The 20,127-nt window shown below is 35.4% G+C and overlaps 1 protein-coding gene across 1 annotated transcript; it reads right to left on the bottom strand.

Moving 5' to 3' along the window:
- Positions 1-10,513: 10,513 nt before the first annotated feature.
- On the bottom strand, positions 10,514-15,167 carry LOC137732066 (protein tesmin/TSO1-like CXC 2). The gene is made up of 10 exons (XM_068471361.2): positions 14,651-15,167; positions 13,954-14,114; positions 13,121-13,874; positions 12,492-12,976; positions 12,291-12,368; positions 11,767-11,947; positions 11,589-11,684; positions 11,447-11,513; positions 11,154-11,310; positions 10,514-11,072 (listed from the first exon to the last, which is right to left on the bottom strand). The coding sequence occupies exons 1-10, from the start codon at positions 14,699-14,701 to the stop codon at positions 10,733-10,735; spliced, it is 2,370 nt and encodes a 789-aa protein (XP_068327462.2). The 5' UTR covers positions 14,702-15,167; the 3' UTR covers positions 10,514-10,732.
- Between the last annotated feature and the right edge of the window lie 4,960 nt (positions 15,168-20,127).

Raw genomic sequence — 20,127 nt, 5'->3', positions numbered from 1 at the left:
GAGAAATATCATTAAATCGTGATACTATTGTAATTTTTTATTTTGAACAAACGATATAATCTACAATAAGAGGAGGGGGTGAACTTAATCTCATAATGGATTAGTAATAATGTGATTCAAATTCACCTTTAATTAGAATCGATCTTAAAACTTCTTACTTACCATAATACTAAGTAACAAAAACAATATTGTAAATTGAAAATTGAAAAATCAAAGTGATGATTTAAGAAATAATATAATACTGCGAGAGTTATGCTGTCGTTTGTCGTCTAAGGCAAACCAAATTACTAATCTTTTACGTCTCTTCCTCCTGGCATCATTGAATTGCTCGTGCTACTTACTTTTGATGTCTTTTGTTGTAATTCTATGTTTCGGGATCGGAATATACTAAATATGTGTTGTTGATTAGCATATCATGTATCACATAATTACAAAAATAAAGTCCAATAAGCTTGTAGTCAACAAAGTCCAATAAGTTAAATCTGTTTATATATAAGTTCAATTCACGATAATGTTTTTTTTTCTTTAAAATCCGTTCATAGTTTTAATTCTCGAGAACTGAATTTTATTTCTAAAATCTATTTATAGGTTCAATTTATGATGAGTGTTTTTTTTCCTCTAAAATTCGTTTATAGGTTCAATTCATGATAAATTCTCTAAATCCATTTATAGGCTTAATTCATGATCAATTTATTCTTTTTCTAAAATTCGTTTATAGGTCCAATTTTTAATCTCTAATTCCATTTATAGGCTCAATTCGGGATCAATGTATTCTTTCTCTAAAATTCGTTTACAGGTTCAATGAAGTCCAATAAACTAAAATATATTTGGGTTTATATTTCCGTACACTAAGAAGGCTAATAATTTCAAATAGTTTTTCTTTTTGTTGGAGTATATTAGATGAGCATCAGATCAGATGACAGTACAATGGATAGTCAGAAATTACAACTTTAAAACCTTATGTGACTATCGGAATAAAAATTGCATCTTACAATGATACGATGCTCAAGAAGTATCATAGGAAAAAAAAAAAAAAAAAAAAAAAAAACCAAGTGTACTCCAATAAAGAAGTCCGAAGAAAACCACATGGAACAAAATTTCAAGGAAGGAAAAAAAATGTCACACATAAAGCAATTAATCCTATATGGTCGGGCCAACTATTGCTCTCGCACTAACACAATATTTATCAATGTTTTTCATTTTGTTATTTTTTTCTTCTTCGGTAGGACAATCATGAAGCACTGCTCTAAATCAAATTTTGAGTATACAATGTGAACATTATTTCAGCACCATACAATAATCCTTTCACATTTACATCCATATATTTTGTTATATAACCCTTACCTTACATATGTTGTTATTTTCCAATTTTTGGCTGAATTGCCAATCTTATTTTTGCACAAATCTTCTAAATATGCACATACTATATTTGTGCATAGTTTTCCTGTATTAGCTACCCTAGTAGTTATGTCATTTAAGTGGCAAATATGAAATGAAACTATTTAATTACCAATAATTTTGTCTAGCTGTCTTGTTAGATTAGAAATTCAATGGCAGATCATACTACTTTAGGAAACCAAATAATCAAATCAATATTTTGTAATTGTCTAGTAAAATTAACATGCATTTCTAACTGCAACGAATTAATGGGCACAATAAACATATGGAATTATCTAATAAACTATGTACAAAAAAAGGAAAAGAAAAATATGTGGGATGCTCCTGCTAGCTTCCATAAAGAATGGAACAAGTGCACCTGTCGAAACTTTCGACCCCCACCCCACCAAAAAAAATGAAAGAACTTTGCTTGAAACAATCGCGAACTGTCGATATTTTCTTCTAAAAGTTGCAAACACCACCAAATTGGAACTTTGGAATTTAGATACTCTTGGCCGAAAAATTAGACTAGCCCACATTCAGATTCTTATATAAAATTATTGGTAATTAGATTGTGGAGGATTTCCGTCACCTTTTTTCAGGTGGGCCGTCACCTTTTCATGGTGGACCGGTTGGACTGGACGGTGGAGCCTCAGCCACCCCCTGTCTCCATCCTTCCTACAACTCTACAGCTACATCATAACCCTACAGGGGAAGCAATTACCAGCTTGCTAGAAACACATAAACCCTAAATATTATTCCTCCATTCCCGCCTTAGGTGTAACAGGTTAACAATACAACTATTTTATTTTATGTTTATAAATCAATTCATATGAGAAATGGTGTTGGATACTAATTAATTTACAGTAGTTAATTATGTTGTTACCGTCCTTGTGTTTCTAATATTCACTCTCGATATTGCATATATTCTTACCGTTGAAATGACAATGCGCTCATTTACAGTCTTTCTTTTGTAGCGCACTCTAACAACAACCTAATATGTATTTAATTGTTAGACGAGAAGATTACTCAAATTGTATAATAAAATGTGTGATCGATGGAACACATCCATCAACAGTTTCTAGCTGTAGAAAGAAAGTGAGTAGCATGATAGCAAATGCATACCCACCATAATGCTAAAATGGAAAGGAAAAATCATGACTGCGGAGGTAGGAAGAAAATGAAGTTGCATCTTAAAATGGTGTTTTTTGGTAATGACAGCCATGCACATTTATATCTGAGTGTGGGAATGTAGCTAGGTTTTACATCGGGACCGTTGAGATAATGATCCTGCGAATACATGTCACATGGAGGACTTTGACTCTGCAGTCACGTTGATAATGCTTATTTTCTGGGTTCACACAACAAGGTCATATGCATGTGTGTTGTCCCAGTAAATTAAGAACCCTAACCCTAACCATGTCATGCAATCGGTATCAGCTCGGTCATGATCGTCATGGACCACATTGGTAGTGCTAGCTAGGTCGAGTTCTACCGGATTCTATCTTCTTTTTTTTATAATTCTTGAATGAAATTGGTATGGTTAGTAGGAAACTGGTGAACATTGCTGTTTAATCAAGAAGAAAGCCCTCCAACCCTATTATAGTCTTGCCAAAACAATATCATTTGTCGTTGTGGGTAAGAAATTGTACTTAATTCAAAAGTTGCTTTTAACCAAACCCTAGATCATCTTAGCAAGCCAAGTATATATCAATATTATGAACATTTGAACTGCACATATAGCAGCAATGTTTGAATATTGATCGAGCATGCACATAATTAACAATATGAACCATTTGGTCCCACAATACTTGCAATTACTAGACATATATTCAACTAAATAAACATTACAGAGTCAGAGTTTTCAAGGAAAAAAGAGTGAAGCCAAGTAAAACTTCTTGATGCATTACTGGTTTAAGAACTATGGAGGAAAAAGTACTAGTGTCTCACGTCAAAATTTTTTTCTCATAAAAGGATATATTAAATGACATCACTTAGTACTATTGTCTAGTGACATTCTTCTTCATTTGTAAGTGAGAGGTCTTGGGTTCAAATGATCTAGTGATATTCTTCCTCACTTGTAAGTAAGAGATTTTAGATTCGATTCTCGCTAATGGCAAATTTGAACCACATTATTGCTAGCCCATTGTAAGGCTTAGCCTACTCCCTCACCCTCTTAGTGTAAATAATATCGTTTGTTACAAATAAAATAAAAATTTTGATTCTTGCCAAAGAAGAATTAGAACCACATTATTGCTAGCCCATTGTGATGCTTAGTAAGTACCCACTCCCCCACTCGCTTGTTAAAAAAAATGATATGTTAAATAACAATTCTGTTTTAATTATACCAAAATACTTTGAGATATTGTGGCTTAATTTGAATAGGAGGCATATAACTTAAATTTATGTTGGAGTTTTGGAGCTTGTGACACTTCCAAAGACTACAGCTTGTATTGATTTAGACAGTGAGCATACTCCGATCACCTTATTTTTACTCCTATTTGATGCTTACTACCCACCAAATTTAAGCTACAATACTTTTAAGACACTAGAGTTGTCGGCCACCGACTAATATGATGTGCTCCCTCTTCCCTCCCTTTCTCTCTCTCAAATTATTGGAAATGTGGAAATTTCATATATGACCTCTCTTAAATCACGCTTTCAGAACCAACACTCTCCACCAACTAACTAAAAAGATTCATCTTACAAATCTAGAAAAGCAATGTGTGGGGTGGGGAGATGGATGGAGAAATAGTAGTGGCAATTGCAAATGGACCCCAACCAAAAACCAAAACATGATCATGTTCGAGATTTTGTTTGTGTTTTAGCTTTTTGTGTTTTAGCGAATGGCAGCCATGTTCCCCTCACTGTTGGGCAAACGTCAATCTGCATGCTCTCCCTCATGTGCTACTTGTGACACCTCAACGTCTCAACAAAGTCATTTTTGAAGAACATTGAGGTTTCACTATAAAACCAATTGCCAATACGACGGGTAGTCCAAACTCTTATAAGACCTTACAATATTTCTCATTTCACCAATGTGAAACTCTTTTACCTTCACATTCTAAATGTCGTTCTATTCACTTTCTAATTGGTACATTGAAGAACACTAACTGTTTCTAATGTAAAGTTCAACAAGATATGAGGGACAAGGAAAGGGAAGGTGAGAAACAAACTCTTTATGATAAACTTCAATACTCTAGCGATTAAACCGTTTACGAGCTCCTGTTGTTATTACGTGCAAGTCTATATCTATATACTTATATAAGTTGGTATAGTTATTTGGCACGCTACAATGAAGGGGATGATGTGCGATAGAGGATCACACATCAGAAGTAGGACAATAATTTACAATAGTTTGTAAGTAAGTGGGCAAGTAGTAATCGCAACGATGCCTTTTTAGATGTTTATGTTAGACCTAGGTGGTTAGGTTGGTGATGCCGGTCCATGATTTGAACACTAAAGTAGATACGAGGCTTATTAACTGGAGCAGTGCGCTGAAGTACGAACGCAAATTGCAGCTGAGCCTGAGACCATGCCTTCAGAGAAAATCATAGTTTTTAAGTTGGAAAGAGTAATGATGATGTGAGAGAGAAATATAGACCATAACCCAGTTGGTGACACAAGGAGAGCCCATAAATACCCACTTTTTAAAGTCAACATTGATGTAGTCTAGAATGTTAAGCAAATGTTTTTGGTCTTTGGAGATCATGGTTTTCTTTTTCCTTTTTCATGTGATGAGTGGGCAGAAGGGTTTGTCCATTTCTCTCATTTAGAATAGTGGTTTATCTTTTCGTCAAATTTAATGATAGAAGAATTCAATGTACAACATATAAGGGTAAATTTAACAATTAGATTTTCGTCAAAGAATTCAAGAAGATTAATCTTACCACGTACAAAATAATGTATGGGATACATTGTGTGAAACCCCATTCCTGAATTTCATTATTATAATTTACGTATTTCTTATTCGCGGGATTTTATATTATTTTTTGCGAATTTAATTAAATTTTAATTAATTTAGAATTTTAATTACTTAGTTAGTTACAATGTTTGAAATTTCGAAAATAATCAACTAAAGTCCGTAGTCTTTTTGTGGTCACAATTAATGTTTCAAATAGAGCTCAATCCTATGAACATGTAGGCAAAGACCGTTCGTTAATCGAAATTATAATAAAGAAGTTACAAGCAATGAAAGTTGGAGATAAATGTTAATTTAAGAATTTATCTAAAAGAAAAATTATGATTATTATTCTTGAAAGAGGGACCAATCAGATTGGGGGAAGAAGCCCCATTTAATGGGAGAAGAGCTACCCAATCGGAGGGGAAGGAGCTGGACAAGGAGGAAAGGAGATAATAGCTGATCAGCAACCCCGTTGACCCGTTTCAAGACCCGTGACCCAGTTCCCTGACCCGAATTTCTACACACTTCCATCACCATTTCCGTCAATTTTTTCGGCGATTCAAAGGAACCGCTAACAGGAAAACGACCCAGCGTCATTCCCTCTTCATTTCTACCCAATTTTGATGGGATTTGATCCATGTTTCGCGAAGAACAACCCCGACGGCGTCGTGGGTTCCTTAACGGATCATCGCCATTTCTACCAGTATTTCCGTCGACCACCACCATTGTTCAACTCCCATTAAGGCCAGGAACAAGAGCCAGACAAGTTTGGGGGCGGCGGAGCAGTGGAGACAAATTGAAGTGCACTTATTTTAGGGTTTCCGTCGGGTCGAGGCGATTTTAGGTATCTTCCTGGCGCGAATTGGATCTCGGCCCAGGTATAAAACTTATTCCTCTCTTCATGATCCTTATTTTGGTATAATTTAAGAATTTGTAGATTTAGGTGAATTTTCCGGCAATTCGGGACAGCCGCACGTGGCTCGAGAAACCACTTGATCCTTCTAGGCTACATTTGATACCCTGGTTCCATATTTGACACCCGATTAGTGAAATTCTATCATTTGAACCTAGTTTCATTAAGATACACCACTTGACCATTGTAGCTAGTGATGATCCAACCATTGAACCATCACCAATCCTTAGGATGTTGTTGTACATAATATTTAAGAACTTTAGGATCTTGTGGATCGGAAATTCGTCTTCCTAATTGAATTACTAGGGTTGACTTTGATCAAAATTTTAGTAACTGTTCTTAGGTTCTAAAATTGGTACTACTAGAGACTAAGTAGAGTATAGTGGGCTATCCTAGTTAATATATACCTCGATTTACGTGTATGGGACGCATTATTGTGATATATATGTGTATTTAACTTCTTGTTAAAAAAAAAAAAAAAAAAAAAAAAAAAAAAAAGAGATATATGATTGCTAGTTTGAAAATATGAGATGAAACCTTGTTGGAAATATTCCATAGAATTCATATGTCTGGGTGACTAGATATTGGGTAGTTAAGAGGAATCGGTGTTATGTATATTTGAAATTATGATTCATAATGAACTGACATAGTTTATAGTATGTGATTCAATATTCGTTTGTTTGTGGAATCGATAGTGTGTATGCTAGTAATTATAATTTATTTATGTTGATGTATGTTGTGTGAAGATGTGACTGCACCATGTAGCAGTGGTATATGGATGGTTCTGCCTGTTTAATCCACATTAGGGAACCATACTATTTATGGATTGCACCTGGTTAATCCATTGGGCAACCCTCGGATCGCGCCTAGTTAATCCACATTGGGCGATCCTCGTTTCCTAGGTATGGCCATACGTAGTTTAGGGGTGATCACACCTAGTTAATCCGCATTGGGTGATCACTACCTATCAGCATGTGTAGGAGTGACTCCGCCTGGTTAATCCGCATTGGGGTGTCACTACCTACTTGGTAACTTATTGTAGGCTTCGACCGAACTGTGTGACTCTACCCCTAGTTTTTAGTGTATTTGTGAACAATGGTTTTGAGAATCTTGTGAATTGAATTAGAAAAGCTGTCATACGTTTGGGTGACTCCTTCTCCTTCGGGATTTCTAGTGATTCAATTATGATTTCATAAAGTATGAAATTATAAGGTATGGATATAATTGTTATTATTATCGTCAGATTAGTTAATTAATTTGGCTAGAGAATGGTATTGTGCTTCGTCAGTTCTTTGATATGTTACATGATGTGAATTGCGGTGTTGTGTTGAAAACCTAATTATTTATATGGTTGATGAAATGAAGATCTTGGTTGTCATGTGGGTCAGCGATAGAGCCCTGAATCTAGTAATACATGCTTGTCGTGTTCCAAAAATTGTTTGAGGAATGCTATGCCTTTCTGCTAAATGTTCTGTGATAAACGTTAAAGTGTAATGAGTGGTGAACTACAAATGGCTTGATCCCATCAGAGGTTACATAGGCAATCTAACAAAGAGGTTAGATGCAACCATAGAATAAACGAAAAAATTACTACGCAATTCGAATCTTGAGTTGTGCTTTGTCCATATCCCGAAAGCGGGGTATGTTAGACATACAGGTACTTGGTGACGTCATGTGTCGATCCTAAACATACATCGGGATTGGGACATGACACATTGATCTAATCTAATTAGTGCAGTGCATATTTTACTAAGATTTCATAAGCACCAAGGGAAAATCATGTTCAAAAATGAAATATGCCAGACCATATTAACCAAGAGTTTTAATCTTCAAAACATCAAATGACAATAAAAAACGGTTGAGAATTAACTAAATTAAGAATTCAAAAAGATTAATTTAAATAGCGTTACTACGTACAAGGCAATATATACAATACATTGATATGATCTGAGTTGCGCAATGCATATTTTACTAAGGTTTAATGTGCTTCAAGGGAAAACCATATTAAAAAAGACAATATGTCAGGCCATGTTAATCAAGAGCTTTGGTCTTCTCAGCATCAAAAGACAATAAAGAACGGTTGGGCTTTAACTAGATAAAGAGTTTGAGCAGAAATTCCCTTGTCCCTTATTGCTCAACTTGAAAATTTCTCACACTTAAAAACATCTAGTCCCTTTTACAAAATGATTAGAAAGATGGATTATGGAAAACAAACATTGGTCTTGAACCTTGGAGTTTATGTTTTTGGGTGTAATAATTGTATATAAATTAAAATATATTTAATTGTCAAAAGATGAGCTTCGTGCTCGGGCTCGAATATTAATCAAATAATTAATTTATTAATTTCTTATTTAATTTTTGGTTATTACGAAGAAACAAAACAAAAACTTAAAAAAAAAAAAAAAAAAATACAACGCACTCCTGTGTGAGCAGATGCCCCTCAAAAGATGCATCACAAATTCATACATGTGGATCATCTGCCTTTTATTTAGACAGAAAAAAAATCATTCTTCTTACAAGTCTTAGCAAAACTTATCATACAGAGAGAATCACAAAGAAATTCGCCAGAAATCAAGTTTTCTGATGTTGGGATCTTGGTTTAGATTGTTGAATCCTGGTGAAGCAAACGCCCTTTGAACTATAATGATTGATTAAGGGCGAAATTTTGTTTCAAGAGCATTGCAGTACGTAAGCCTTAATTTTATTTCGTTTGTTTAATTTCAGTTTTGTTTCATTCGAGTTGTATCAATACATATAGTTGCAATTTATTTAGCATATAGAATTATCTATATATCGAGTTATTTTATATATATATATATATATATATATATATATATATATATATTTGTGGTTGATTTTTTATTCTTGTCCAACAAAGAATTCAAGAAGATTAGTCCAATTTGCGTTACTACGTAGTACAATAATGTATATGATACGTTGATTTGATCTGTGTAGTGCATATTTACTAAAGTTTCATGTGTTTCAGGGAAAACCACATTAAAAAAGGAAATATGCCAAGCCATATTAACCAAGAACTTTGCTTTTCTAAACATCAAAAAACAACAAAGAACGGTTGATATTTAACCAAATCAAGAATTCAAGATGATTAATTCAAATATGTACAAGGTAATGTATACGATACATTATCTGATATGAGTTGTGCAGTGCATATTTTTATTTTACTCAGGTTTCATGAGCTTTCAAGGGAAAACCATATTCAAAAAGGAAAATATGCCACGTCGTATTAACCAAGAGCTTTGCTCTCCAAAAGCATCAAAAGGCAATAAAGAATGAGATTTAGTTAAGAATAACGCAAGGCACATTAAATTTGTGAACCAAATAATGTGGTACCAATCGAATTTGTACTTTAATACAAGTTGGAATTTGATTAATAATGGTAATAAAAATTTGGCCAATTTTTTTCTTAGTCCCTGTGATGACACCAGACTTGCAATGTCATCGTTGTGGTGAAAAAATTGTTATTTAAACTCTTGTGGTGAGCCCTATTTGCAATTAGGGTCCAAATCTAAACTTCCGTTAGTTTTTCGTTAAATGAACACACGTGAGCCTCACATGAAAAGGGTTAAAGTCGTCATTTCATACCAAATTAACCTTGAGAATCTGTGGTAAAGATATAGTATGACTTGGGGCTCAACCGCAATTGGATTTAACCCTCTCATTTCACAGGATCCGATTGTCTCTTCTTACTGCTCCCTTGTTTTATATTTCCAAACGATAGTATATGCAACATAATTCAGCAAACCAAAAGAAGAATAAAAACATACTGAGATTAATCAATGGAATAGGGAATCTTGTTTGTGAACGTTCATAGAGAAGCTTGAAATTTCACGCGCATGACTCGTATCTCTATTTTCTCTCACTATAAACACGATCGAACATCATCCAATACAACGTCACTCGCACATGCACCATGTGTTTTAACCCCACACACATGAGGCTCACATGTTTTTTTTTTTTTTTTTTTTTAACAGAAAACTAATGAAAGTTTGAACGTGGACTACAAATTACTAACGGGGCTCACCACAAGTCTTTAATTGACAGCTTTTTAACAACGATCATACGTAAAAGTGCAATGTCACCACAGGGACCATGAAAAAAATTTGGCCTGAAAATTTATGTAGTCTAGAATGTGCTACATCATTTAGTGCATATAGAACCACCATTTAGTTAAATTTCAACCGCTCAATGATGAAAAACGATGTGCGGGAGAGAATCATGGTACACATGTGAAAAAGGAAACAGATTTGAGCATGGTCTATGGAAAAAATTACCAGACAGAAATGGTAAACTCGGAAACGAAAGGGGGAAAGAGAGAAACACTAGAGAATGAAATTCCATATTATACAACGAAGAGTTGGTATTATGAAAGCGGGGATACCATATTATTGTTATACAGCTACAGAGAAAAAAATCAAAAACCAACTCAAACAGCATACAGAGCTAAACTTAGTATCTTTGAGTACAAGGTATACTAAAAGATTTTTTTTTTTTTTTTCTAGCTTCGCGAATTTCCGACCTCAATTCTGGGGAGTGAGGGAAGGAAACGAAGGGATGGACTGCAAAATTAGTTTCCTACCCGCCCTTGGACCAGGTGATGGCGCGAATTCTCTGTTAGGAGGACACACCCTCTTACCATTCGGAGAAGCAGTCTTGATGCCAGTGCTGGGTGACCCATCTCCTTGAAGAATCTCTGGCATTTCATCCTCTGGAACTGTTTGGATGTGTCTCTCAAACTTGGTTTCAGGGCGCAGAATCCCAAGTTTCTGGCTTGTATACAATCCAGAAGAGGATCCAATGCTAAAAACAGAAGATCGCGGGGGTTTGTTCTTTGATGAAAACGGCAGCGAGACCAATTGTCTGGAACACAAACTAATTGTTAATGATCTAATGGCAATGACACAAGCAACTTCTCATTTGCAAATAATTTAAGAATTAAACCTGGAAAGCCGTAATGGCGTTGTGGGAAGAGCAGAATCCTGGCGCTGCTCTTCATTTTCCTGAATTTCATTTTTCTGTTGATAATTTTCAGCCGCACTCTTTCCGCACGCTTCTGCTTCTTCTTCATCTGCCTCGGTTTCTGTTCCCATAAAAGACCCTGAATTCCAAAAGAATAAGGAACAAATATAAAGACAATTGGCAAGCACGCTTGAAGGACGTCAGATTCAGACGGGAAAGCAGATAATAAGAAATCCACAAGGCAGTAATCATGTAAAGCGTAACACGTCACTCACCATCCTTTCTACCAAATGTATTTTTACAGCCTTCACATCTGCAGCTAATGGAGCATCCAACACCGCCCTGTAAAGGAAAACCAAGTGTGAATAACATTTAAGTAGGATATTACAAGCAAACAAGATATGCTGAGGGGTGAACCTGATAGCATTCACAGTATTTTTTCAGGCAACTTGATTTCTTGCAGTTGCATCCTCTTTTATGTCGTGCAGAAGCTGGGGTCTTGCTGGACTCCTCCTGCAAGTGAAAACAGATTTTACCGGTTAAATTTCTGTTCAACTTGCAAACAGAGCAGAGAACAGTTAACTCAGTTTCTAACCCCATATTCAGGAACAGGATCAGCGTTCCTAATCACTTTTGGAGCAAAAGCAAGTGGGTTGCGAGACTCAATCTGTTTACGAGTTGCAAGAACAGTATCTTCATGAATAGGCTTGTTGAAGCATTCTTGACATGAACATGGCTCTATGCAGTAGACACCAGCAGCAAAGCATTCACAGTAACTGCACGATAAGTATCAGAAGTTGAATAATAGACTTAACGACCAGTGCAAGAAGTAAAAAGAATCAAAGAATATCAACAGTTTATCCGCCTCAGGAAATTATGCAGGTGGTAACTCTTCTGCATGTAGACTTTTTAATAACTACCAGGTTTACAGCTTTTTCATAGCAAAGGATAATGTTGATTGAGATAATTGGATGCAACTCTAAAGTGAGGGAAATGAAATTCCTAAGCCAATATATATCTGACTGATGATAGATTCAAACATGCAACAAAAGCTATGTCTGAATGCAAGCAACGTGACAAAAGTTTTAGGCTTCACTAAAAGGGAGATGAAGAACCCACAGTTTCAGACACTTTGACTTTTTACAGTTGCAACGTTTGCAAGAAGACTCAGCTTCTCCAGCTTGTTCGAACTTGGGCCTGCACATCCAATGAGAATTATAAGATGTCAGATAAAAGTACAAAAATCTAACCAATCACACAAAAATGAAAATGAAGATGACATAATAATTTAATGAAGAATATCTGATCAACAGAACATGCCTCTTCTTTTTCGGGCTATTCTGGTTAAACTCTTCATTAGCTAAAAATGCAGGTTCTTGGGAAGCATCTTGCAGCAGCTGAACCCCATTTTCGGTGCCATCCATGTCCCTTTCAGAAGAAGCCGAAGAGAAAGAATCATGACCAGGTCCTTGACCAGCTGTGGGGGAATTAGCAGGGGCAGTGAGGTTGGGCAAACTTAGTTGTCTACCATAGGCCATATTTTCACGCTTAATGGTTTTGTAATCTTTTGAGGTTGTTGCAAGAGCATTTAAGTGCAAACCAATTCCAGGTAAGATGCACCGTGCAGATTCACCACCAGGTTTCATTGGAACAAGTTGCTTATCATTTGTGGTGATTTTTTCATCAGATTGAGATAACATAGAAGAACTAGAACTTGGAACATTGTCTAAACTCTTCCTACGCGCTCCCACCATCTCAAAATCTAGACAGCGCCTTCGCAAACCACGATGCAAATTTAAACCAGGCTAATGCACAAACAGAGAAAATGGCATTAGCACAACCATCAACAAGCAAAACAAACAAGGTAATGACAACAATTCATAACAAAGTCAAGAATCTTTGGAATCGACACTATTAGGACTATCGTGATGGCATAGTGAATGCTTTACCTTACAATTGAACTGCATGGGTGCTTCCACTTTATTATTTTCTTTCTCGATTTGACTGCTAACCATACAATTATTCAAATGGTCCTGCATCAGTTCTGTGTCTTCTGGCTGACTAGCTTCTCCATATTGAGATGAAGGATCTTCAGTTTCAGGCTGTTCCCTGGAAACAACTGTATCAAGGACTAGCACGTTTTGCTCATCATTAATTTCATTCTGTGAGAGTCGCGGCATCAGAGAATTACAAAATCTTGTTACGGAGTCCAGAGGATTCTGCATTATCCCCCTAAAAGCCTCTGAGCCATTGGGGGAATTGAAAATTAATAGGTCGCTAGCATCAGAGATCAAATTCTCCCAATCACAGCCTGTCAATTCGTTTCTTTGCTCACTCTGGCATATGTTCTGTAGATGTGCTCCATCATCGGAAGAACCATTTTCAGAGGTCTTTTGAACATATGGAACGAGCGGAGCTGACAAGTCAGCCGCTTCCGACTCACAACCTGCCTCAGTACCACGAGTTGTTGCTCCACACTCAGGGCTACCAGAGTCATATTTCAAATTTCGCGGCAGCTCAATTACAAACTTTGAGTGCTCACTAGATGGCTCAACAGAAGCTTCTCCAATAGAATCCCCTGGAACACAATCCTCATGTAACTCTGCTGAGTTAATACAGAGTTCAGCCGCATCTTCATTCGCAGAGACTTTATTTCCGCTTTCAAGAGAGGACTCGGGTTTTGACGGATCAGAAGGGTTATGCCTGAAAGAAATGGAGTATAATTTACCAACAGAATTAGGTAAGAAAAACAAAGTAAAAAAGAAATACAGCAGTGACTTACCTCCTTAGGAACCTGGATTCCTTGTGAGAGCTGACATGGGGCGAAGTGAAGACGGAAGGGAGGGATGCGAAACTGAGTGAGCTGAACGTCTGAGTAATGTGAACAGACTTCACAGGCTTGATAGGAGAAAGACTATTGATATAGTTAAACACAGGAGAATCCTGCACATGTGATGAAAAATACAAAAAAAAAAAAAAAAAAAAAAAAAAAAAAAAAAAAAAAAAAACTTCTTACATGATGATACATACAGACAGTAATTGGAACATCAACACCTAAAATATAGAAATTATACAAAATTAATATATAATCCCAATTGCACCACCAAAAAGAAAAAGAACATTCACAGAATACATAATACATACAAATTGGTATTTTGAGATCCAAATCACAAAACCCACATAAAGCAGACACTTTTTTTCCAAAACAAAAGAAAAAAAAATAACATGAGAGAAAAGGATAATAAATAATCTGAAAAGAAATATATTTGAGGACTGATCCAGCTGAAAATCAAAGATCAACCCACATGCAGTGATGCAGGGCAACTGCAACCCATGAAAACAAACAGGAAACTCAAGAAATTCACATGCTTTAGAAACACAGAGGAAACAACCTCAAATACCAAACAAAACCCAATTCAGCAACGACCTTAATAATTCAGAAGAAGAAAAAAAACAAGAAAATGGGAACAAAGCCTGACCTCAAATTTGGCCTTGGGGGTGCCGATCTGGTTTCTCTCTGGGGTGTCCATTTCCAGAGAGGCAGCTCCACCGCATGCCACCACTACCTCAGCCACTCCATCATCCCACCACCGCCACTATCTCTCTCTCTCTCTACTCTTTGGAGGTGAATTTGGCCCTCTTCTCTCCGAAGTCCAAGACTGTAAAAAACAAAAAGGAAAGAAATGGCGAGGTGGGTCTTGTGCAATTTGGAAAATAGGTCTAAGAATTTCAAGAAGAGGGAAGGCGGGAGAGTTTGGAAACAAGTCTCGTGGGGATAACTTTGACCCCACCACCACCACCTCAAAGCCCCACCGCTCAACAGCTGTACGTATATATGTATATATGTTTCTGTAATTTTCTCACCATCACCCACCCGACCCAACGCACCCGGCTTTAAAAAAGGTAACGTACAGTTTACTGCGTCTGGATTTTCTCACTCTCTCTCTCTCTCTCTCTCTTCACTCAGCACCCTTCGCTCTCAGGCTCCAATTCCTCTCTTTTTTGGTCTGGCACTTTGGGTCTTTGGCTTTTTATATTAATAATTTTGCTTTGATTTGCATTCTTTTCACTACTTGACTTTGTAAACTGCAATGCCTGTCCTTTGAGGCATTCGCTATTTTGCCCCTCTTCATCAAAAGAACACTAGTTTTGGCCTCGGGGAATTACCCATTGACAATTACTTTTATCTTCTTACATTTTTTACAAGTTAATGCACAGAGAAGTGTCATAGATAAAGTTTATGCATAGAGAAGTATCATCACTTCAATGCCTAATGCATAGAGTGTTCTCCTTAAGGGAATACCCTAATGTACATTACTAGTTTGGTGTAAATTGTATCGTTTTTATAGGGTTAAAATCATCACTTCAATGCCTATTTTAGGATTAAAAGTGTCTATGCATCATCTAATACACAGTTAAAATCAATGGATTTGACGTTACAGTCTATGTTTAACTTCTCAAATCTTGTTATTAATTAGCTCGATACATGTCATATCTTGACGCGATTTGTTTGGATTGTAGGTCAGCTCTTAGGATTTTAAGAGTCAGAGGTAAATCAATAAAAATGGGGCCCACACATATTAATTGGGATTTTTAAAGCTTATTTTATGTTTTAAGTTTTTTTATTTTTGGATAAGATGTTTTATTCAAACTAGGGATAGGCAACGTTTATAGCGGGCGGGTAACCGCGGTTATTTACTCATAACCGTTTATGCTCATACCCGCATAACCGTTGGGTAATTGCCTAAACGGTTATACCCATACCCAGAACCGTTTATAAATGGTTAACCATATCCATAACCGACCCATTTAACCGTAATCGTTTAATATCCGTTTACCCATTTACCCTTTTAAACCCATTTATCTTCTTCTTTTTTACCATTATCTCTTTTTCATCCGTCTACATGTTTTTTAACAACTTGAAAATTAAAAAAAAAAATTGTCATAATTTTCTCTTTTTTTTTTGACAATTAAAACCGTTACAGGTACATTGATCATACATTTCCGTATTTTAGTTTTGTAAGTCCTTATACCATTCCAATAATTGAAATAATAGTTTACGGACAATATTTTTAACTGTTACCAATGAAGGTAATATAATATTTGCTAAGTATTTTTGGGGTACAAAAACTGTTTAGAAGACAGTATTCTTGGGTTATTTAATCCATAATGTAAAGTGTTAACATAATATATATAATGAGCTACATTATATTATAATTAGCTATATAAATCATGCACTATAGTCAATAGCATTCTTCGTTATGGAATATCGAAGCAAAACTAGTATCCTGAATCCCTAGCTGATATTTTTCAGGACGAAAATTTAAAGACAAATCTCAAATCAAATTTTTAAGAATCCCAAATTTCGAAAATCTCAAAATATTTTCGAAATTTCGGAACAAATCAGGAATCTCAAATTAAAATATGAAATCGAGAATCCCCATTTCCCCACAATCTTTGCTAGAAGTTAGATCTCGAAGGCAGAAGATGAAGCCAGTTAATGATAAAACGATCACAAAAGACTACGAAACATACTTTGGGCTGCTCCATAGCGCTCCCAAAATATCCTATATATTTCAAAGGATAAAGACGTGTAAGCAGCTGCAATCTCTACGGCTTTCAACTTTGGAGAACTTCATGCAGCTCTGAAGTGTTCAGTCTGTTGGTGAGGACAAACTTATACATTGATCTAAGCACGGCTGAGTGAGGGTTTTATTTGAATTCAATGGTTGAGATTAAATCTCAACCAAATCCGACGGCTGTTACAATTTCAAATATATATATATATATATATATATTTAAAATTAAATAATATATATATATATTTTTTCAATTCGGTTTGGGATTACTGAACGAATGAAAATATGAGACTGATTCCCGTACTAAAATTTCGGGATCGGTTCGGGATTGGGTATCGAAATTTTAGGGATTTTCGGTTTGGGATTTTTTCGGTTCTGGTTCGGGATTTCTTCGGTTCGATTTGGAATTTTCGATATTTTTTTCACCCCTAGAGAATATGGTTTGTGTTAATTTTACATATATAAAATAAATGGGTAAACGGTTACCCGTTTATAACCACGGTTAATACTCATAACCACCCATTTAAATTTCACGGGTAAACGGTTATACTCATAACCATTTATTTATCTAAACGGTTACCCATAACCATAACTGTGAAGTTTAAATGGACGGGTAACCGCGATTATCCACAACCGTGGGTATTTTGCTGATCCCTAATTCAAACACAATGATAATACAAAGGATATCCAAACAAAACTAATTCAAAATTCAACGTGAATATAAAAAATGATCGTAAAACTTATTTTATGTTTTAGGTTGAATAACATTTTCCATAAAAACAATTGGGTATTGGGGCAATGTATCTTGTTCAAAAACTTGAGTTGAGGTACTTGTCATTATAATTAAGTATCGACTAAATTGTAATGGCAAACACCTCAATTAGGTGTCTCAAAACTCAAAAATGTTAAGCTGTTGGTAAACGTTTATAGGGATTATAATCATGGTATATACGTTTACAAACGCTAAATTAAGTTAATTAACAACAAAATGTAACGCCCTAAAATCTTATGGTGGTTCTAATTTTATGAAAATTAATTGGTAAATAAATAAATGCATATATGAAAATCTTGAATCAATACAAAACATTTATAAGGTGAACATAAAATTCCCGTGAATTGCATGAACCAAACTTATTCTTGGTCCCTATTTACGTTTTGTCATCATCTTGATTGATATTACTTTTTTAGCCCTGTGAAATGACATCGAAGCTATTTTTAGTGTCTACGCTGAAAGGGCCTTTTGGAGAATGTACAAATTATTAATAATTATTGGCATTTACTCTCCACCGTTAGTTTTGGTGCTTGACGTAACGACAGCGAGTTATGTAGTTTTGGCGCGCAACGATTTCAAATGGTACGTTATTTGCTAGATTGAGGTCCCACCGCTACCTTGTATATTATGAATTTAGTTTAACAATAATTATGCCACCAAACATAATGGAGCATCAACATAGACGTTAGGTTTGCCGGCCTTCCACAACAAAGGGTTCATCGAATCCTCTATTTCTCGAAGCACGAGTATATTATCACCGTGATATTTCCTATCCTAAAAATTCTTCATATTTTCTCTTTAGAGCAAGTTTTTTTTTCACAAACGTGGGGTCATGAATAATACCACTAGAAATTACATAATATGATAGCTCAATCTATTGTTTTGTTGCTCAGACACCTTGTTTGAAGGACAAACTTCAAAATTTACCATTTTCGAAGCCCACTTTGATCGTTGTGACTCAACGCGTACGGTGTGATCAAAGTCCCCATCATAAACTATTACATTAATGTCACACTTGCAAGTAAGGTATCAAAATATATCAAAATGCAAATAGATTAGGCATGAGGCTCGTAATAATTGATAATTCCATGTTCACCTTTGGACTTTATGCGACTTTTACAAAGTTTGGTTTAGGGCATGTGGTCCCATAAAAATTAAAGGTGTAGTGTCACGTGATTCTCCCCACAATTTTTGTTTTTAGAAAATCAAAATAAAATAAAAAATAAAAAAGAAGCTTACAATTTGCTCTTTCCCAACTCCCCACATTCTCTGAGGGAGGAAGTTCGTGCGAAATCATAGTGTCTACTACATGCGTACTTTGTCACACCACACAAATTCTCCATTTGCATTCTGCAATATAAGGTGTTTTTTCTTAATTATTTTTTTAGAAATTTTAACGAAAAGCTTCCGGTACTATTCATTTTAAAGAAAATCATATTTTTACACTAAAATGTCAATTCTGGTACTATTCACTTTACCCTTTATTTCGTTTTTATTGTTAAAACTTAAAATTTTCAAACATTTTTCATTAATTTTCCTTTATTTTTTTTGCTTAATTATTGGCGAACACAAGCAAATTAGTAAATTAGTTATTAGTGATTGGATAAGCATGTTAGTAGGTACAGTTGTGATTAATTACTTGAAGTTTGATGACTGGTTGTGATTTAGATCTGAGTAAAGTCTTGTGATTTAGTGAGTGTCAGATTGCGGGTTACTAGAATAAAGCATTGGGTTGACCCAAATACTTAGGATTTTATTTAACTGAGATTAAGATGCTCTTGTAATCCGCAAGGGACCAAAATAAAATTCAGAAGGACAAAAAGTAATGAATCTAATGATTCAGGCAAATGTTTGTGGAAATGTGTCAGTCAAAACCTGCTTTGTTTTTCTCTACGTTATTTTGCACTAGGAAGTTTCTCTTGTTACAAACATGTACTACCATTTGGCTCTTTACTTTTTTCAATCATAAATTAAAATAATAGGGTAAAATCAGTATTTTGTTTTTATTTTTTGTGGGTAGGTTAATGTGGGGTGAATGTGTATGTTATCCTACCATATCAATGGGCTGTGGTCATCCTTTTCCCACTATTTTTAGCTCTAAGTGTAAATGGATTTGATTTTACCTTTGCGAAACACACAAAGTACATGCCCATACACTGATAGGGATGGGCAATAGTTATGGCAGGTAGGTAGCCGCGATTATCTATCTATAATTGTTTAAGTCTTTATTGGCATAACCGTTTACCCATTAAGTAATTACATAAACAACATAATCATTTAAGTGTAAATGTAACAATATCATTTCCATTGATCACTTGCTTCTTTGCGCTACAACTTTTGTTTAGCTCAAATTACCATTTCATACAGTTACGTACGCCTTTGTGTAACCATGCATTGATCAATGGGTATGTTAATGTGGGGTGAATGTGTATGTTATCCTACCATGTCAATGGGCTGTGGTCATCCATTTCCCACTTAAGAGCATCTCAAACCACGACTTTGAGACCTCATTTAGGGATTTTAAGAGAATATTCGGGTTCTAAAGGAATATTGTTTGCAATGAGAGATCTGTATATGATAATCCCTAAATATAGAGACTAAAATA

The sequence above is a fragment of the Pyrus communis genome, chromosome 16, assembly GCF_041283825.1.
Source record: "Pyrus communis isolate YQ-2024b chromosome 16, ASM4128382v1, whole genome shotgun sequence".
NCBI lineage: Eukaryota > Viridiplantae > Streptophyta > Magnoliopsida > Rosales > Rosaceae > Pyrus > Pyrus communis.
The sequence above is the reverse complement of the archived record's forward strand: the minus strand, read 5'-3'. Positions and strand labels throughout refer to the sequence as shown.